At 55.9% G+C, this 16,297-nt stretch overlaps 4 protein-coding genes across 9 annotated transcripts; 2 read left to right on the top strand and 2 right to left on the bottom strand.

Moving 5' to 3' along the window:
* The first annotated feature begins 12 nt into the window (after nucleotides 1-12).
* Nucleotides 13-4,929, top strand: FAM57A (family with sequence similarity 57 member A). The gene is made up of 5 exons (XM_015296120.4): nucleotides 13-175; nucleotides 252-335; nucleotides 2,038-2,251; nucleotides 2,721-2,816; nucleotides 2,993-4,929. Exons 1-5 carry the CDS (start codon nucleotides 54-56, stop codon nucleotides 3,260-3,262), a joined length of 786 nt encoding a protein of 261 aa, XP_015151606.2. The 5' UTR covers nucleotides 13-53; the 3' UTR covers nucleotides 3,263-4,929.
* On the bottom strand, nucleotides 1,241-8,666 carry GEMIN4 (gem nuclear organelle associated protein 4). Of its 5 annotated transcripts, XR_006931782.1 has the most exons (3): nucleotides 5,971-8,665; nucleotides 2,967-3,093; nucleotides 1,241-1,433 (listed from the first exon to the last, which is right to left on the bottom strand). XR_006931782.1 is itself a non-coding variant. In XM_040650107.2 (2 exons), the coding sequence occupies exons 1-2, from the start codon at nucleotides 8,646-8,648 to the stop codon at nucleotides 4,619-4,621; spliced, it is 2,709 nt and encodes a 902-aa protein (XP_040506041.1). In that variant the 5' UTR covers nucleotides 8,649-8,665; the 3' UTR covers nucleotides 4,516-4,618.
* Nucleotides 8,667-8,758: 92 nt separating this feature from the next.
* On the bottom strand, nucleotides 8,759-12,463 carry GLOD4 (glyoxalase domain containing 4). The gene is made up of 9 exons (NM_001282341.2): nucleotides 12,309-12,463; nucleotides 12,056-12,105; nucleotides 11,493-11,613; nucleotides 10,938-11,082; nucleotides 10,600-10,736; nucleotides 10,204-10,290; nucleotides 9,855-9,968; nucleotides 9,688-9,774; nucleotides 8,759-9,426 (listed from the first exon to the last, which is right to left on the bottom strand). The coding sequence occupies exons 1-9, from the start codon at nucleotides 12,438-12,440 to the stop codon at nucleotides 9,361-9,363; spliced, it is 939 nt and encodes a 312-aa protein (NP_001269270.2). The 5' UTR covers nucleotides 12,441-12,463; the 3' UTR covers nucleotides 8,759-9,360.
* A 42-nt stretch (nucleotides 12,464-12,505) lies between these two features.
* Nucleotides 12,506-14,913, top strand: MRM3 (mitochondrial rRNA methyltransferase 3). 2 transcript variants are annotated; one of them, XM_415864.8, is made up of 4 exons: nucleotides 12,506-12,766; nucleotides 12,852-13,096; nucleotides 13,898-14,053; nucleotides 14,243-14,913. In XM_415864.8, exons 1-4 carry the CDS (start codon nucleotides 12,516-12,518, stop codon nucleotides 14,812-14,814), a joined length of 1,224 nt encoding a protein of 407 aa, XP_415864.2. In that variant the 5' UTR covers nucleotides 12,506-12,515; the 3' UTR covers nucleotides 14,815-14,913. The 2 variants fall into 2 exon arrangements, with proteins under 2 accessions (XP_415864.2, XP_015151603.1); XM_015296117.4 differs by lacking the exon at nucleotides 12,506-12,766 and having other exon boundaries at nucleotides 12,939-13,038.
* The last annotated feature ends 1,384 nt before the right edge of the window (nucleotides 14,914-16,297 follow it).

Genomic DNA, 16,297 nt, shown 5'->3' with positions numbered 1-16,297 from the left:
CCGCCTCCCGGTGCCGTGGTCCCGCGGCGGGCGGTGGCGGCAGCGCGGGCCCCATGTGGCGGACGTTGGCGGTCGCGTCCGCCTTCTTCCCGGGGCTGTTCGCGTTCTGCGTGCGGGCGCTGCGTTGGGCCGCGCCGGGATGGAGCGTCAAGGACCGCGTCCTGCTCAGCGGAAGGTACGGGCGCGGGGCGCGGCGGGGTCGGGGGTCCGCAGGGACGGGCCCTGACCCGGTTCCTATCTGCTGCTTGCAGGCTGGTGTCGACGGTGCAGGCCACGATGGCCACGGTGTCGGGCCTGACCGTGGTGCTTAGCTGCGAGGATGTGGTGCACGACAGGTAACGGGGCACGGGGACCCTTCCCGACCTCCGGAGTCAGAGCGGAAAACCCATAGAAAACGATCCCGGGGGCGTAACGGGGCCGGGCGGGAGGCGGTGGGAGCGCCGAGTGCGGCATCTCCGGCCGTGGGGATGGAGGAGAGCCGGTGACAATGGAGCGCAGCGGGGCAGCTCCCGCTTCCTGCGCACAAAGCAGCCCGGGATGGGAAACCGCTGCTGGGAAAAGGCACGGAGATGAGACGGGAAAAGTCCCCGGGCTGGGCTGCCCGTGGGGACAGAACGACACCGATGGCTTTTAAGCTGGGATCCGGAACAGCAGAGCTGGCGGTGGGGTGGTACCCGGCTGTGCGGGGTCCCATCTGCTGCTGCGGTGTCGGATTCAGCCCTGCCGGACGCGGGCAGCCCCACGCGGTACCGATAGGGCAGCTGAGGAGCCCCGGCCCGGCTGCTCCAAAGGCTGATGGCTCTGTGCGAAAGCACAGATTTCCTTTGAATCCGGAGGAGCTGCAGCTCCACGCTCAGCGGGGGAGGGCTCAGAGAATGGCAGCGGGACAGGAAGCACCACGAAGGCTGCCAGCTTATTGACACAGGCAGAGTTGCTGGCACTGCCTCTGCCCTCCAAAACCCTCTGAGCGGTGTCTGTTCAGCCCTCCTGCTCTGCATCTCCAATAGCATTCCGAGCAGGAACGCAAGCAGGGGACTCTCTCTGGGATGGCAGGAGGGCAATGGAAGGCTCGCTGGGCCCCGAGCAACGTTTCTCCAGCGGCAGTTCCCTACCAGCCCCATTCACGTGGTGTTTTCTGAGGCTCCCTGCAGAGCAGGGGTTACAGCTGCCACATTGTGCAACTGGGATTCCGACATTCTTTGGGAACAGGCATCTGCGTGCAATTATTTCCCAACAGACAAAACGTCTCCCAGGGATTTATTGCCGCTATTACAAGCTTTGCACTTCACTCTCCAAAGCCTGGGCATCTTTCATTAACTCAGCTCTCTGGGTGTGTTGCACTCACTCAGCTGGGTGGGCAGCTGCCACGGACGGTCGCGGTGTTATTCCTACCATCGGCTCCGGATGCAGGGCGTAGGGCAGAGGATTACCTGCTGCAGAGCTGCCAGATGAGCACTGATCTGGGGAGGTGCCGCAGCCCCAGCAAACACCTGCCCCGGGCTGAGGGTGCTCCTCACCTCGTGCTGTTTGCACTGTGGCTTTGCTCCCGATGCAGGGCTGATTGCACAGCCCGGGCAGACACCGAAAGGCACCGACTCGATAAAGGCAGCCGTGCCCCTCTCGGTGCCTGCGCTCAGGAATCACCCATTGTAGTGTTCCCCTTTCACATAGCTTTTGTCTGGGGTGGCTGAGCTGAGGGTCCTCATCCAGGTAAATCAGGGCACCAGGCACCCACCCAGCTCATTGATCACAGAGATGGTAAGGTTGGAAAAGACTTCAAGGATCAAGTCCAACCCCAACCCATCCCCACCGTGCCCAATGACCATATCCCTCAATGCCACATCCCCACAGTTCCTGAACACCTCCAGGGATGGGGACTCCCCCCGTCCCTGGGCAGTTGTGCCACTGCCTGAACACTCTTCTAGAGAATAAATTATCCTAATATCCAACCTGAACCTCCCCTGGCACACAGTGTGAGAACATTACCTCGTGGGCCTCCCAGACCCGTTGCTACACCTCTGTGCTCTCCCTCCCTAGGCACTGGCTGGCTGTGGAATACATCTGGGTCCTGGTTCCCTACATGACTTACGACATCTACGTCATGTACCTCTGCCACTGGCACAAGAGCCGAGAGAAGGGCATAGCAGAGAGGAAGCACTCGCTGACCAGCGTGCGGAGCTTCCTCCTGCAGGAGCGGCTGATGGTCACCCACCACCTCTTCATCCTCATCGTGCTCACCCCTGTCACCCAGGTGAGGGCTGGGCACGCATGTTGTGAACCCAGACAGGTGGGAGCCCAACGCTAAGAGGCCTGGGGGGATCATAAGATTGTTTAAGGTTGGGAAAGACCTCTACGATCACCAAACCCAACGCCAGCCCACCCCACCCCACCATGCCCACTAACCATATCCCACAGTGCCACATCTCCATGTTTCATGAACGTCTCCAGGGCAAGTAACTGACATCAGTTGAGACCAAATACAGTGACCAAGAGGGAGCTTTTCTCAAGCTGTGTGTGTTGGATCTGTGCCTGTTGGCTGGCATCACGGTCAACACCCTTTCAGCTGAGTTTGGAAAGCATCTCTGCCTGTCAGGAGATGTGGAGGTGCTCAGTGTCAGCTCCCAGCTCTCCTGAAGGCAGCAAGGTCTGTTAGTAGAGCCCTGTGTATGAAACACACCACGGTGGGAAGGCCCCACGCTCACTACTGTCGTTATTTGCAGCACTTCAGGGGAGAGCTGGGAGATTTCTTTGTGGGCTGCATCTTCACAGCAGAGCTGAGCACTCCTTTTGTATCGCTGGGCAAAATCCTCATGCAGGTATGCAAGGAGGGTGGGTGCCATGGGGTGAGTGCCATGGGGTGGGTGCCTGGGTCACTGCTGCTCCCGGGGGATTCTGGAATCCTGCAGGGGTTTGCACCCCTTCCCCACCCCAGGCAGCCCCCCTTGCATTGCTCACACAGCACTCACCTGTGCTCGCCTTCTTCCTTTCCCAGCTGAAGATGCAGGACACGCTGCTGCACAAGGTGAACGGGATCCTCATCCTGGTGACTTTCTTCCTCTGCCGTATTCTCCTCTTCCCCTTCATGTACGCAGCCTACGGCAGGCAGATGGGAATCCCTGTTTACATGGTGCCCTTCCGCATCCCCCTGCACTGCAACATAGCCAACGCCTCCCTCATCGCCCCGCAGCTCTACTGGTTCACACTCATCTGCCGCAAAGCCGTCCGCCTCTATGGCAGCTCACCTGCTGACAAGAGCAGGTAATGGCTGGCAGAGCACGAGGGCTGGAGAAGGGTTGTTCCCCCCCCAGCTCTTCTGCCTGCAAAGTCAGAGCTGCAGGAACCATCGTGGGAGCACAGCGACGTCGATACCACGAGGCAGCCCTGCTGTCAGCTAGGGGGACTTTCCTCCCACGCTGCTCCTGCACCTTGAGCAAGGAGGAGGTCTCCCCATAAGCATAACATTCCTTCTGGGGTTCAGTGCTGCGGCACCAAACTAATGGTTACACGGAAGGGGATTGTTACAGATCCCCCATCTTTCAGGGCTGATGACAGCACAGAGTGAGGCACGGCACAGAGGAGCTTGTGGAGTGGATGCAGCAGTGTAGGCGATGCTGGAGCGTGCCCAGCCCCAAGCAGCAGTGCTGGGGACGTGAGAGCTGCGTGCTGTCCCTGCTGGGCTCAGATCTGCTCCTCCAGCAGAGGAGAGCCAGGCCCCATGATTCTGCACAGCCTGTTCCCCAACAGTGCCTTTACACTACAGCTGCATTCAGCCTCTGACTTCCCCACACCTCACTGCTGCTGGGCTCGAGCTCACTTAGGACTCTCCACTTAACTCGAAGGGGATATTCAGTACCACTGTTTGATGTCTGTGGCTGACGGGGGGTAGGGCAACTCTGGAACCCCCAGCAGGATGCAAGGATTGGTTGCACTGTGTCACAGCAAGCCAGGCAGGCTGAGAGCCATCACTGGAGGGTAGGACAAGGGCAGGAGATTGCAAAGTCCCTATCCCAGGTGATGGCTGGTTTCAACCCCCTTGCCTTGCTGCAGCTGCACGTGGGGATGGGTGCATCTGCCTCATCACCTCTAACAGGTAACTGAAAGCCCAACACATCTCCTTACCCCTGCTCTCCCTTCAGCTGACACCAGCAGTACTCTGGGTGCAGCCTGAGCTCCAGCTGTCTGTCCCTCCTGCCCCATCCTGGTCCCCCACAAAGGGACGCCTGCCTGAAGCTGGCAGGGAAGGAACTGGTCAGTGCATGAGGAACCAGCATCACCAGAGCAGGGTGCTGAGCTGTGTCCTTAAGCAGCCCATTTCCACCTTCAGTACGGTGAAAATGGGGAAAGGCTTCTCTGCTCACCTTGCAGCGTGTGGTTACCAAGCCCAGCAGGCACATACAAACTGGACAGGAGCCCTCCTTTCTCTGGACACAGCATAAAACTGAGCAGCCAGGTCCTCCCCACAGCCTCCTGCACAAGCCTGGAGTTTCCTCTGTTCCAGGGCAGCCAGATGCACCAGCAGTTGATAGACCAGCACCCACTCTGTGCCTTTCATTCTGTCTAAAAGCTAAAAAGGATGGCTGGAAGGGGCCCGGTCTGGGAGAACCATTTCTTCTGGGTGTCACATCTTGTCCCAGCTATGGCTGTACAGGCTGGAAAGAATAATAATAATTAAAAAAAAGCCTCTTCCAGCATGCAGTTGGTTATTGCACAAGCACTACTGTTACATTAACCATTGAGACAAGCTGCTGTTACAAACCGCTTGCTACCCATTGCCAATATTTGTATATTGCTGTTTTTATTACAGATAACGTGCCTTATGTAAAGATAAAAGAAAGCCACTGAGGCATCTCAGTTTGCACTAACACTGCCCTATTTACTACTGCACCTATCAGAAGAGATCAATAAAGACTTCTTTCCTGAGTCACACCACCGGATGCCTCCCTCCCACGTGCCATTCATTTCTGGGTGGGGAGGCACTTAGGCAGCAGTTTGCCACTGGGCACCCACCCCAGGGCAGCAGCCCACACCTATTGCCCAAGGTGCCTGCTCATCCTGCAGAGCATCCTGCTCTGGCACAAACAGCAGCGTGGCAGCAGTGAGGAGAGGGCAGATAGAAGAATTTCCCTGATGCCAGAGGGCTTTGTGTGAGCCCAATGCAACTCCAGACCACTACTGGGCAAGTTTGGGGCCAAGGGCCTGGCAGCTTGCAGCAGCAATAGTTGTGTCTACAGCTGTTTACATGGCTGCTTTGCTGTTTAGACAGGCTTGGAGAGAACAGAGCAAGGAAGAAATGAGTTCAAAAGTGAAAAATAGATGAGGTTTATTACAGATCTTACAGCTTTCCACACAGTGGTCCCTTGCAGCAGGGTCAGCACTCTCCTCTGATTCTCCCTTTAGCTCTTCAGGCTGTCTCTGGCCAAGCAGGCTGCCTAAGCACCCAGCTTGCTGAGCTTCTGCAGGAGGGGGCCGCACAGCGCCTTGTCACTGATGTTGTCAGTGATGGACTCCAGGAAGTGCCTCTCGTTGGCTCTCCTCAGCACACTGCTGGGGGACGGATCAGCAGAGCTGAACACCTCATACTGAGAGAGGACCTCCAAGGCCACCACCACCAGCGGCTCACTGCACCCACTGTCTGGAGGCAGCATGGCTGCAACGTGCAGGAGGTGGCAAAACACCTGGATGCAGACAAAGCACACCTCCTCTGCAGAGCTCCTGTCCTCAGCGGGGTGCAAGGGGGGCCCTGTGATGCTCTTGATGGAGCTCAGCAGGTCTGTGAGGCTGCTGCAGTACAGCTGGACCACGTGGAGCCAAGCCTGTGGTGGCAGCCAGGTGGAACAGCTGGAGCTGCAGAGGAGCTGGAAGCCCCGCAGGAAGAGCACAGAGAGCTGGAGGTAGCAGGCAAACGGCCGGAGGTTCAGCAGGGGCACGTACTGCACGTACTCCAGTGTGTATGGCACATGCAACACTTGCCTCTCCAGCAGGTTTGTGACCACATGCACAAGCCTCTTCCACTCACTGTGGCTGCACCAAGGGAGGACCTGTATGAGGGCCACCAGGAAGCCTTTGCTGAAGAGATTCACTTCCTCAGGGTTGTCCACGTTGACCATGAGGAGTGAGAGCATTGTCTCTCTGAGCTCAGTGGACACACAGCAGCACTCCATCCATGCCAGCAGCCCGCTGCCCGGCCCGTAGGCTGGCAAAGGCTGGGATGTCCATTCATCTTCAGGGAGCGTGCAGATCTCAAATAGTGTTGCTGGGACCTCATTCTTGAAGTGCTCTCCATAAAACTTCTTCAGACGGAGACCAATGGTCCAGTCCAGTGATGCCACCTTCCTGTGAAGCCAGGCCAGAGACTGGACCCAAACCTCTGCGGAGGAGGCAGTTTCTGGAGTCACCACCTCACAGATCCGGCCGAGGACATTCAGCACCAGGTCTTTGGACTCCAGGGATGGGAAGAGCTGGTCCTTGGGCTGATGCCAGTACTTTGTGTAGCCATCTAGAAGCTTGCAGAGGCTGAGGAGAAGTGGGAACGGGTGGCAGGACTTGATCCAGTGCTCGTCTGGGTAGGACTGTATCCCCAAAACTTTACTGAGGATCTGCAGGCTCAGCTCAATTTGAGCACAGTCTGATTTCAAATAGGGAAGGACAAAAGCCTTGGTCACTTCTGCAGGTGATACAAGCGGGGCAGCCGAACTTGGCTGCATGAGAAAGGCCAAAAACTCCAGGAACTGCTCCTCCTCCCTCGCAGAGGAAAGCTTCTCCCATGCTGCCTCCTTCAGGCACCGTACCACCAGGCTGTGTGGTCTGCATGGATCATCACACGTCTCCAGGAAGCTCAGTGCTGGGAAAGAGCAGAGGATTTGTGCCAGGAACTGGTGTGCTCCCAGGTTGACTACAGCAAGACTACAAATCTGCTTCACAGTGGCCTCAGGGTGCAGCAGAGCAAGCCTAGCCACAGCAGCCACAGCCCTGGTAAGGCCTTCATCAGATACGCTTTTGGTGATCTGATTGAAAGTCACATTGAGGTCCTCCTGGAACCCTTCCATGACAACCTGCAGGTTCAGGGAGAGCCCTGGCCCACCCCAAGCCTCCAGGACACCCGAGATCACTTCGTTTTTGTCTGTTAATGAAAGCTCACTGTAACACTCCACGATGGCTTTGGTCACTTCCATCTGCATCTCTTGGGCCTCCCTGTCTTCGCAGGATGTGGCAAAGTTCACCAGAGTCTCCAGCAATTTCAAAACTAGCTCTGGTTTCTGGAAAAGAGCTCTGTTTTTCACAAGGCAGTCAACCCAGTCCTTTGAAAAGACCCAGGTCTTTTCAGAAGCAAAAATGGAGCACACCTCCATGTGCCGCTGCAGCTTTTGCTCAATGATTGTCATGGCAACCGAAGATGAAAGGCTGGTGTCCAAATCCTTGCTCTTCTGGGTGGTGCTGATCTCCTTGAGAAAGTCATCAATTGTCTGTGCCAGTTCTAACGCAACACGCATCTCATCCTCACTCAGGTCTCCAGTCTCAGAGAAGCAAACCAGGCTCTTCCTGAAGGTGGGAAGAGTATCAAGGAGCCAGTAGCTCTCATAGCACTGATTCTCCGAGCTGTTCAGGACACCCCGCAGCTCCTCTCCCCAGGCACGCAGCAAGCAGTGCAGAAAGTCCAAGCCAGCTATGAGTTCTTCACGCGACAGCTTGGCTATGGATGCAAAGCTCATGGTCCTCTCGGCTTCCTTCACTTTCTCATCCAGCCCGCTGTGGTGGTGTTGGCTTTCAGTGTCACTGCTCCACAGGCTGACCACCGAGCTGACCTTGGCCAGGTACTCTGCAACAGGGAGGGGGCCGCCCTGTGGCTCCAGCTCGGTGAACACAGACAGCAGCTCCACCAGGTTGCCCAGGGCGTAGCACCTCATGCGGGGCGAGGCGATGCTGCCGTACGTTTGCTTTAACCCCTCCACGAGGACCACAAGCAGGCCGTCGGCAGCCGGAGAGCCATTCAGAGAGCTGGGGTCCCCCTTGAACCTCTTCGGGGGCTGCAGGCCGTCATCCAGAGCGCACTCACAGCCGTGCTCACACACGAGGGAGCTGAACGCGGTGACCGTGCTGTCCTCCGGATCCCGCACATGCCTCACCACCTCCCACCACACGTCCAGGAGGAATCCGACATCCGACGGGGCCGTCTCGTGGCCGACGTACCGCACCAGGTGCCGCAGCTCAGCCCGGCACACGCCGGGGGGCAGCGCCAGCAGCAGCTGCGCGAAGAGGCGGGCAGCGCCCAGGGCCTTCACCAGCTCGAACAGAACGGTGCGGTTAACGTCGGGGATCATCGCGCCCACGGAGAAAAAGGCGTCTTCCTTCCACTCCCGGTCCAGAGAGGCGGCGGGGGGGGCGGGCAGCAGCACCTTGGCCCACACGAGGGCCACGGCCTCCTTCTTCCACAGCCCGTGCTGCCGCGGCGAGGGGCAGCGGGCGCCGATCTCCCTCAGCGCGTCGGTGATGGGCGGCCCGACGAGCGGCCATTCGGCTTTGAGGAGCTCCCGCAGCGGCCGCGGCTGAAGGAGCCTGGAGGCCAGCAGGAAGCCGCCGTGCAGGATGGCGGTCTCCTCGCACACGCCCCACGGCGCGACCCGCTCCCCGCTCCCGCTGCCCGGCTCCATGGCGGCGGCCGCGGGGCAGACAACGCAGAGCGCGCTCCGTTCCGGCAGCGCAGGCGGCCGCCGCGGTCCCACAGCGCCCCCTGGCGGCGCGGAGGTGTCTCCCACACCCGTTGGAAGGACGCGGCGCACGCAGACCGCGGTGCTTTTATTCACGTAAAGGCAAATTTCCAGCAACGGCACCGATCCAACCCCGACTCATTGACTGCGTCAACGCCAAAGCAACACCGCCGCATCGAGATCTGTTCCCGTTCGGAATACTCACTGCAGGCTTTTCATCAAGAGGGATCGAAAACGAGCAGCCCGCCCAACACCACCGGGCGCTGCAGCTGCTGCCACCCCAACACCTCAGCCCTGCACTGCAGTCAGGAGGGCTACAGCTCATTAATTACATTAGTTAATTAATTAATCTGGGTATTCGAATCAATCTGGCAGCTTCTCCTTCAAGTGCAACCACGCTCGAGATAGACGAGGTGTCAGCCTGCAGCTCCCGTGCTGGAAGCCACGAGCTCAACATCCTCCTCACTTACACTCACATACGAAGGAGCACACGATGATTGAAAGTAAAGAGGAGCTTGAAATGAAAGAGATACAAGGCGAAAAGGGACCAGCAGCACGGGACGTGACTGTGCCCTCCCACGGGACGGACAGCACAGCAAGTTTTGCTCAGATGAAAACCGAGGCACGACGAGCAGCCAGCCCAGCTCTCCTCCAGCTATGCAGACACCTTCTTCATATTTCGGGCAGCAAACCACGTGTCACTCTTGTCAGCTGCCATGGCCTGCACAGAGGGAAACACGAGCATGTTTGGCTGACTCAGCTGCCATTGCACACGCTGGGCCGCCCACTCTCAGCGCCCTGCCCCACAACAACAGGCTGATCCTAAGGCTCTGTAATCCAGGGGAAAGCTATCCTGATGAAGAAACTGTTTCTTGTATAGTAGTAAACAGGCACTGAAAGCCAACATTCTCTGCTGCAAAGAAAACTCGATTCTACAGCTGGCTGTGAGCAGGATGAAAACAAAAGGCAGACCATTACTTACGTCATCTAACAGCTTGCCACCATTGGGATCCACCTTGGACAGATCTCGAAATGCTTCATCTCCCACAAAACAGATTTCATGGCCATCCTAAACCCAATTTAACAGCAGGTCAGGCAGATAACTGGGACAGAGAAATTGATTGTATTACTATTTCCAATGCTACTCACAGGATCAGCCAAAATGACCACCTGCACTGTAGCTTTGCCAGGTGTGTCCAAGCTAACCAGAGGCGTCAAAATTGTCTGGTTCTCCTTTTTCATCAGTGCTTCAATGTTTGGCAACTTAAACAGAAAAGAAACAACATCAGCCCCAGTCAGATGAAGCTGGGATGTATTCATGCTGTTCTCATTTACAGTTTCCTGTTACCTGCAACTCCACTGCACTCCCACCGTGAGAAATATAACCAAATATCCGATCAGTGTTACTTTGATCAATTCCGAGAGATTTTGTTAACAGTGAACTATCTCCCACTACTCAGCTGCATGATGAGAGGGGTAAGGAAAGCATGATTATTACCTCTTCCTTGGCACAGGAAAAGGCAATCCTTCCAAATGCTGTTCCATGATCCACCGCTCCTCCAACAGCCTTCAGCTCCAGCTTACACTGCAGGAAAACAAGGAAGCCTAACTAACTTGCACGGAACACTGCTCTCAGTGCTACGTTTGCTCCAGCTTCTCACTGTTGCAGACTGTTCCAGCATTGCCCATACAAGTATTTCCCAATGAGTCAAAATTCCCAAAGCAAACCAATCTTTTGGTTAAAAAAAAAAAGGAAAAACAAGCAGTTAAATTAAAGCATGCGGGCTCTGAAGTGCAGTTGTTTCTACCATAACATTTAGATCCTGTTCTCATGAAATGAGAGCTTTCTATGACGTGACTCTTAAAGAACTGGAAGGCTTTCTACAGAACTAACCTGGTTATCTGCATAGCCCAGCAAAGCCCTCTGTTTTTCTTCATCCTTCTCATATATTTTCATCCCAAGCAAATGAGACCAGTAATTAACAGACTTGTGCAGATCAGAGACACCCAGGGTCACCTTTAGCACAGGATCTGTAGGAGTGCGGTAAATGGAGAACAGTTACAAGATAAATCATAGTTTTAAGTGCATTGCTTTACAATCTTGAGAAGAAAAGTAATAAAGAAATAACAATAGAGGCCCTGTTTCATACAATGCCATCGAGACAAATGCACATTCAATTGTAACGCTCAACTTGTAACTATCTTCTGAACACAAATAAGAGCATGTTTCACCTTTCTTTTTCTGTTCCTTGTCTTCCAAGTAGAACTTGTATCCACCTGGGGCTTCAGTTTCAAACACACCAGCTGTGACTTCTTTGAGGGGCCACCCCATCTTCTTAGCATTGCTCACAGCCTGGCTGGACACCAAAGTTATGCCCTGCCAACAACAGAAAAGACAATACTAAATCCACTGGTGCAACAACACCAAGGTGAGATCTTCATTAACCACCAGCTAGCGAAAGCCAAATGAATAAGTAATAACAAATGTGTGTTTCCCTATGGCATGATCCTTCTTAGCTGACCACTTCAAGTTGGATCTGCCAGCAAACACACAGCAAACACACATGGGGAGGTGTTAAAGGAAGCACTTCCATGATCCTACATGAACACAACGCTCCTCTATCTTTTGCTCTTCCAGCTTAGGGACAACTAAAATGCAGGAATAAGAAGTGTTCAAGGAATCAAAAAATATTAAAAGAAAGTCTGTTAGAAGCTATACAATGAAGAGTCCTAATGAGAAAACAAAAGCAGTTATCATAATAAGGCTTTGCTGAGCTTGGCACATACCAGAAAGTCATTGCCAAGGCGATACTCTCCAATACCATAGTTGTAAGTCAGCTCTGCAACAAAGTGGTTGTCTTCTGGCCCATAGCCCACCATTGTTTTGCTCCATTTTCCATCATAAGGGCTAGAAGATATCAATTCAGAACGCATGTGAGAAACAAACTCCAAGAGATGCAACTGCAAACGCTTCAGCAAAGAACATCATTTCCAGAACAAACGACACAGCCAACCTGGCACCTCCCGTGGGAAAGGAGCTGATGCTTACAGAGTTCTTGGGGCTGCTGTGGTTAAAGCTGCCATGCTTGGAGAACAACAGAACCATTCAGGTGGGAAAAGACAACCGAGAGCCCCACATCCAACCCCACCAGTTCCATTCCGGAGGTTCAGTATTAGAACTCAACGTAACACAGCTGCAGCAGTGCCCAAATGCAAACCCCACACGGACACAGAAACGGCACCGTTGGCTCCACGGGGTGGGTTTTTAATACTGCGTGGATTTATCTGTCATATTTGACAGATATTTGACGGGGCAGAACTGGGAGGTGCCTTATGGGAAACGCGCTTACCCGTTGCAGCTGGCCTTACAGCCTTCCTCAAACTCCTCGTGCCTCAGAACCTTACGAGTTAAACAAATATATATTAAAATGAGGGGAAAGAAAGGGGACGGGGGGCGTAAACGACGCCTACTTCGGGGTACGCTGTATGAAAGAGCAAACGCGATTCCGCCCGGCTTCACCCGCCTCCCACAGCGCGGGGCGTCTCCTCAGGGCTGAGGGCCGCGCTCCCGCTCAGCTCTCCCGCCCCCCGCGCCGCGCTCACGCTCATGCCGAGCAGCTCCCGGTAGAAGCGCGCAGTCCGCGCTCGGTCGCCGACTTTGAACACGAAGTGCAACGCGCGCCGCGCCCCCATCTCTTCGCCGCTTCTCTCCGCCGCGCAGCGAGATGACATCATCGCGCCATACCCTCCCGCCGCTCAGAGTGATGACGTTGCAGAGACCGCGGCGCAGCTCTGACGTTGCAGATCAAGATGGCGGCGCTGAGGCGCGCCGTGCCCGTGCTGAGCCGGGCGCTGGCGGGGCCCGGCGGGGCGGCCCCGGGGCGGCGTTGGGTGCGGGCGCTGAGGCGCAGCCCTGTGCGGGTGCTGCCGCCGCGGAAGGAACAGGCTGAGGCACAGAAGAGGCCCGTGGAGCACCATCCGCCCCCCCCGGCTGTGGAGCGGGGCTCGGCCGGGCCCGGGCTGTGGTACGAGAAGGCGTCGCCCGGTGACAGGAGCCTGGGGTGAGGCGCGACGGCGGGAGCGGCCCCGTCCCGGCTGCGCTCCCCTCACCTCCCCTCACGCTTTCTGCCCTCGATTTCTCCCCAGAAAAGTGGTGACCATCGCTAAGTCACGGAGTTTCCGCGACCGCCACGGGAAAGTGCTGCTGGAGGGGCTCAGACTGATCCGGGACGCGCTGCAGGCGGGCGCCGCGCCCCGCGCTCTGTTCTTCAGCACCGCCGAGCACCTGAGGGAGCTGCCGCCGGCACCGCTGAAAGGAGCCCGCCTGGTGAGGGTGAGGTTCGAGGACATCAAGTGCTGGTCCGACGTGGTGGCCCCGCAGGGGATGATAGGTGAGATGTGATAGAAACAGTGACAGCAGCGCTCTGAGGGAGGTCATTCCACTGCTTATCAGTGGATGACAACTATCTCTGGCTTCTAGCAGCTTCAAACACAGCATCATGGCACAGCTCCCTTCCATCGGGCCTGCTGTGAGAGCTGTGAGGGCGGCTGCTGGAGTCATACAGAGTGCCAGTGCTCAATTGTCACAGCACGCTGCTGTAGCTCTGCTGGGAAACGGTTCTCTCTGTGGAGTGACAAACTCTACACAAATATCCCTTAAACAGCGTGTCCAAAGATGGGCAATGGAGCTTTGCAGGGCCTGGAGCAGAAATCTTAGGGGGAACGGGTGAGTGAACTGGGATGGTTCAGATCCCTCAGCCTTGTGAGTGAGGCCTCATTGATCTCTACAGTGACTTGAAAGGTTGTAGCGAGGTGGGGGTTGGTCTGTGCTCCTAGGCAGCAGCAATAGGGCGAGAGGGGATGGCCCCAAGTTGCACCAGGTTGGATATTAGGAAGTTTATTGTCTGAAAAAGTGGTCAAGCAGTGGCACAGGCTGCCCCGGGAGGTGGGGGAGTCCCCATCTCTGGAGGTGTTTGAGAACCATGGAGATGAGGCTCTGAGGAACATAGTTCAGGGGGCCTGGAGGGAATGAGGTGGGGTTGGACTTGGGGATCTTTGTGGTCTTTTCCTCCCTTAATGATTCTGTGATTCTGTGATTCCCTGAGGCTTTCTCCAGCCCATCTACAGCTCTGATAGCCAGCCCTCTCCTCGTGGTGCATCACCCAAAGCTCATCAGCACTTTGTCTCCTCAGGGATCTTCTCCAAGCCTGACCATGCCAAGATGTCTTACCCTACTGCCCAGCTGCCCATAGTCCTCATCTGTGACAACATCCGGGATCCAGGAAACCTGGGGACTATTCTGAGATCTGCAGCAGGAGCAGGCTGTGAAAAAGTGCTGCTGACCAAAGGTAAGGGCCTTTCTCCCAGGACAAGTGTTTAGTTTGACAAATCTCTGGGGTAAGGCAGTGCTTAAAGATGTTGTTCCACAGAATTTGTAAGCAGTGTCCAGCGCAGACAGGTTTTGCTGTGGGAAGCAGCTCCTGAGTGCATCTTTGCTGGAACTGCTGCATTGTCACTGTTTTCCTTCCCTGTCTCAGGTTGTGTGGATCCATGGGAGCCAAAGGTGCTTCGTGCCGGTATGGGAGCTCACTTCCGTGTGCCCATTGTTGCCGATCTGGACTGGGAATCTGTTCCCAGCAACCTTCCTTCTGGTGTGCAGGTCTGTGTGGCTGACAACAAAGACCTGGGCGCTCAGGCTGAGACAGAACCCACGTCCCAGGGAGCTGGCAGGTCTGGCTCCCATTCTGGCAATCCAAAGGCGCCTGTAAAACCCAAACGTAAGGCTGCTCCTCCTGAACACAAGGATGAGGAGGGAACAGAGGGCGTCTGTGCCTCGGAGCTTGCTGCACAGTATTACTATGAGAACTGGATACAGTCCCCAGCGGCAGTTGTGGTTGGTGGAGAGACCCATGGCCTGAGCCCAGACGCACTTCACCTTGCAGCCAGCACAGGTGGGAAGAGACTGGTCATCCCTGTGGTGCCTGGTGTGGACAGTTTGAACTCCGCTGTAGCTGCTGCCATAGTGCTGTTTGAAGGGAAGAGGCAGTTGCAGTGGAGGACACACAAGCAAGACAATGAAAAGCAGTTTATCCCAAGCATAGTGGGATAAACTGCTGAGGCTTGGGTGCTGAAGCAGCACCCCTTCCCTTCGGCACTCCGCAGAGGAATTAATTAATAAAAGAGCAGCCTGGTCTGTTTTGTTTGCTAAGAGAGTGTTAAATAGCTGTGCCTGGAGCTAGCCTCTTGCTCCATGCTAGTGCAAGTGGAGTATGAACCCCCTAACTTACCTGTGTGTGTGTGTGCTGAGGGACACGGCTTGCTCTGCAGGAATGCTGCAGAGAGGTGAGCAGAGCTGCATTCACACCAGACCCCATGTAGCTGCTGCTGTAGCATCAGTGCCTGCCTGGCCAGGATAATGCTGGCAAAGCATGTAATTCCTCTTGCAGCCCTTAGGCTGTGCAACCACCAGTACCGCTGCACTGCTTGCCTGGGGGCAACAGGAGCCACTGTACTTGTGGCTCTGGGTCAGAAATGCCTGACGGCTGCCACCTGAGCAGCTCCTCCCCGTGCTTACACAAACCCTGTGCCCTCATCAGGCACCCCACTGTGGTGCACGGCAGCTGAGCACCAAGAACTGTGCTGCTGCCAGGAGGTGGCAGTGCCTGCCCCATGCAGTTCGGCTCTGGCAGCTGGGCCTCAGCACTGATTAATTATGAACGAGGGACAGGAAGAGGGAGCTGCAGGCGCTGCTGCTCACTGTCAACATCCAACTGAGGGGAATAAGACCAGGGGCCCTGTCCGTATCTCCTTGAGGACAGCAGTAACTTGCAGTAACACCCTCCCTAGATGCAGGACTGGGGGCTCCTGCCCATGTTGCACAATGCTCTCAGCTTCCCTGACAGCTGTGTGTTGACTGACAGCTCCTGCGACAGCGCTGGCTGCCACCTGCCTTCACTGGCTGCGAGTTGCACAAGCTGTTCGCTCAGCCCACTGCTGGCTCCTGTTTCCTGTTAGCACTGAAAGGTCACGGATAGGTTTGCTTGTGAGACACCCCGAGACAGCCAGCCTCTTCCATGCCTAAAGCCCTGCTAGCTGAGGACTAAGCAGGCGTTAGCTCACAGCTGAAACTACTCCAGCCAACCAGTTCTATCCCCAGAGACCCGTTCAAGCCTGGTTCCCATCAAATTGGCCCCCAAAAACCCAATTCTAGGGCAGAAAATTACTGCTTTGATCCAGTTCCTACCAAGCAGTGACCAGTTCGACTGGCAGGCACCGCTGCCTCGCTGGGAGCCCCAACCACAATGTCCAGAGGGAAATGAATATGGGTTCTCCCTGTCTGCAAACAACAGCCACTGCTGCATGACCAAACACTACAGACACCGCGGTTCCAGTTCCAGCCTCACTGTAATTGTCTTTCAAACCACAAACACATCGAGATTGCCCCCAAACCAGCAGGAACCTGCAGCGCGCAGACAACGCGCGCTAGGTGGCAGTGGGCTCTGGAAGTGATTCCATTGCTCAGCTGCTTCACACGCAGCAGGAATTGGGACTGCAATCGCACCGCACGCTCCCTTAACCCTGAGGTGGATGGT

Source organism: Gallus gallus, chromosome 19 (assembly GCF_016699485.2).
Source record: "Gallus gallus isolate bGalGal1 chromosome 19, bGalGal1.mat.broiler.GRCg7b, whole genome shotgun sequence".
Lineage (NCBI taxonomy): Eukaryota > Metazoa > Chordata > Aves > Galliformes > Phasianidae > Gallus > Gallus gallus.
The sequence above is the reverse complement of the archived record's forward strand: the minus strand, read 5'-3'. Positions and strand labels throughout refer to the sequence as shown.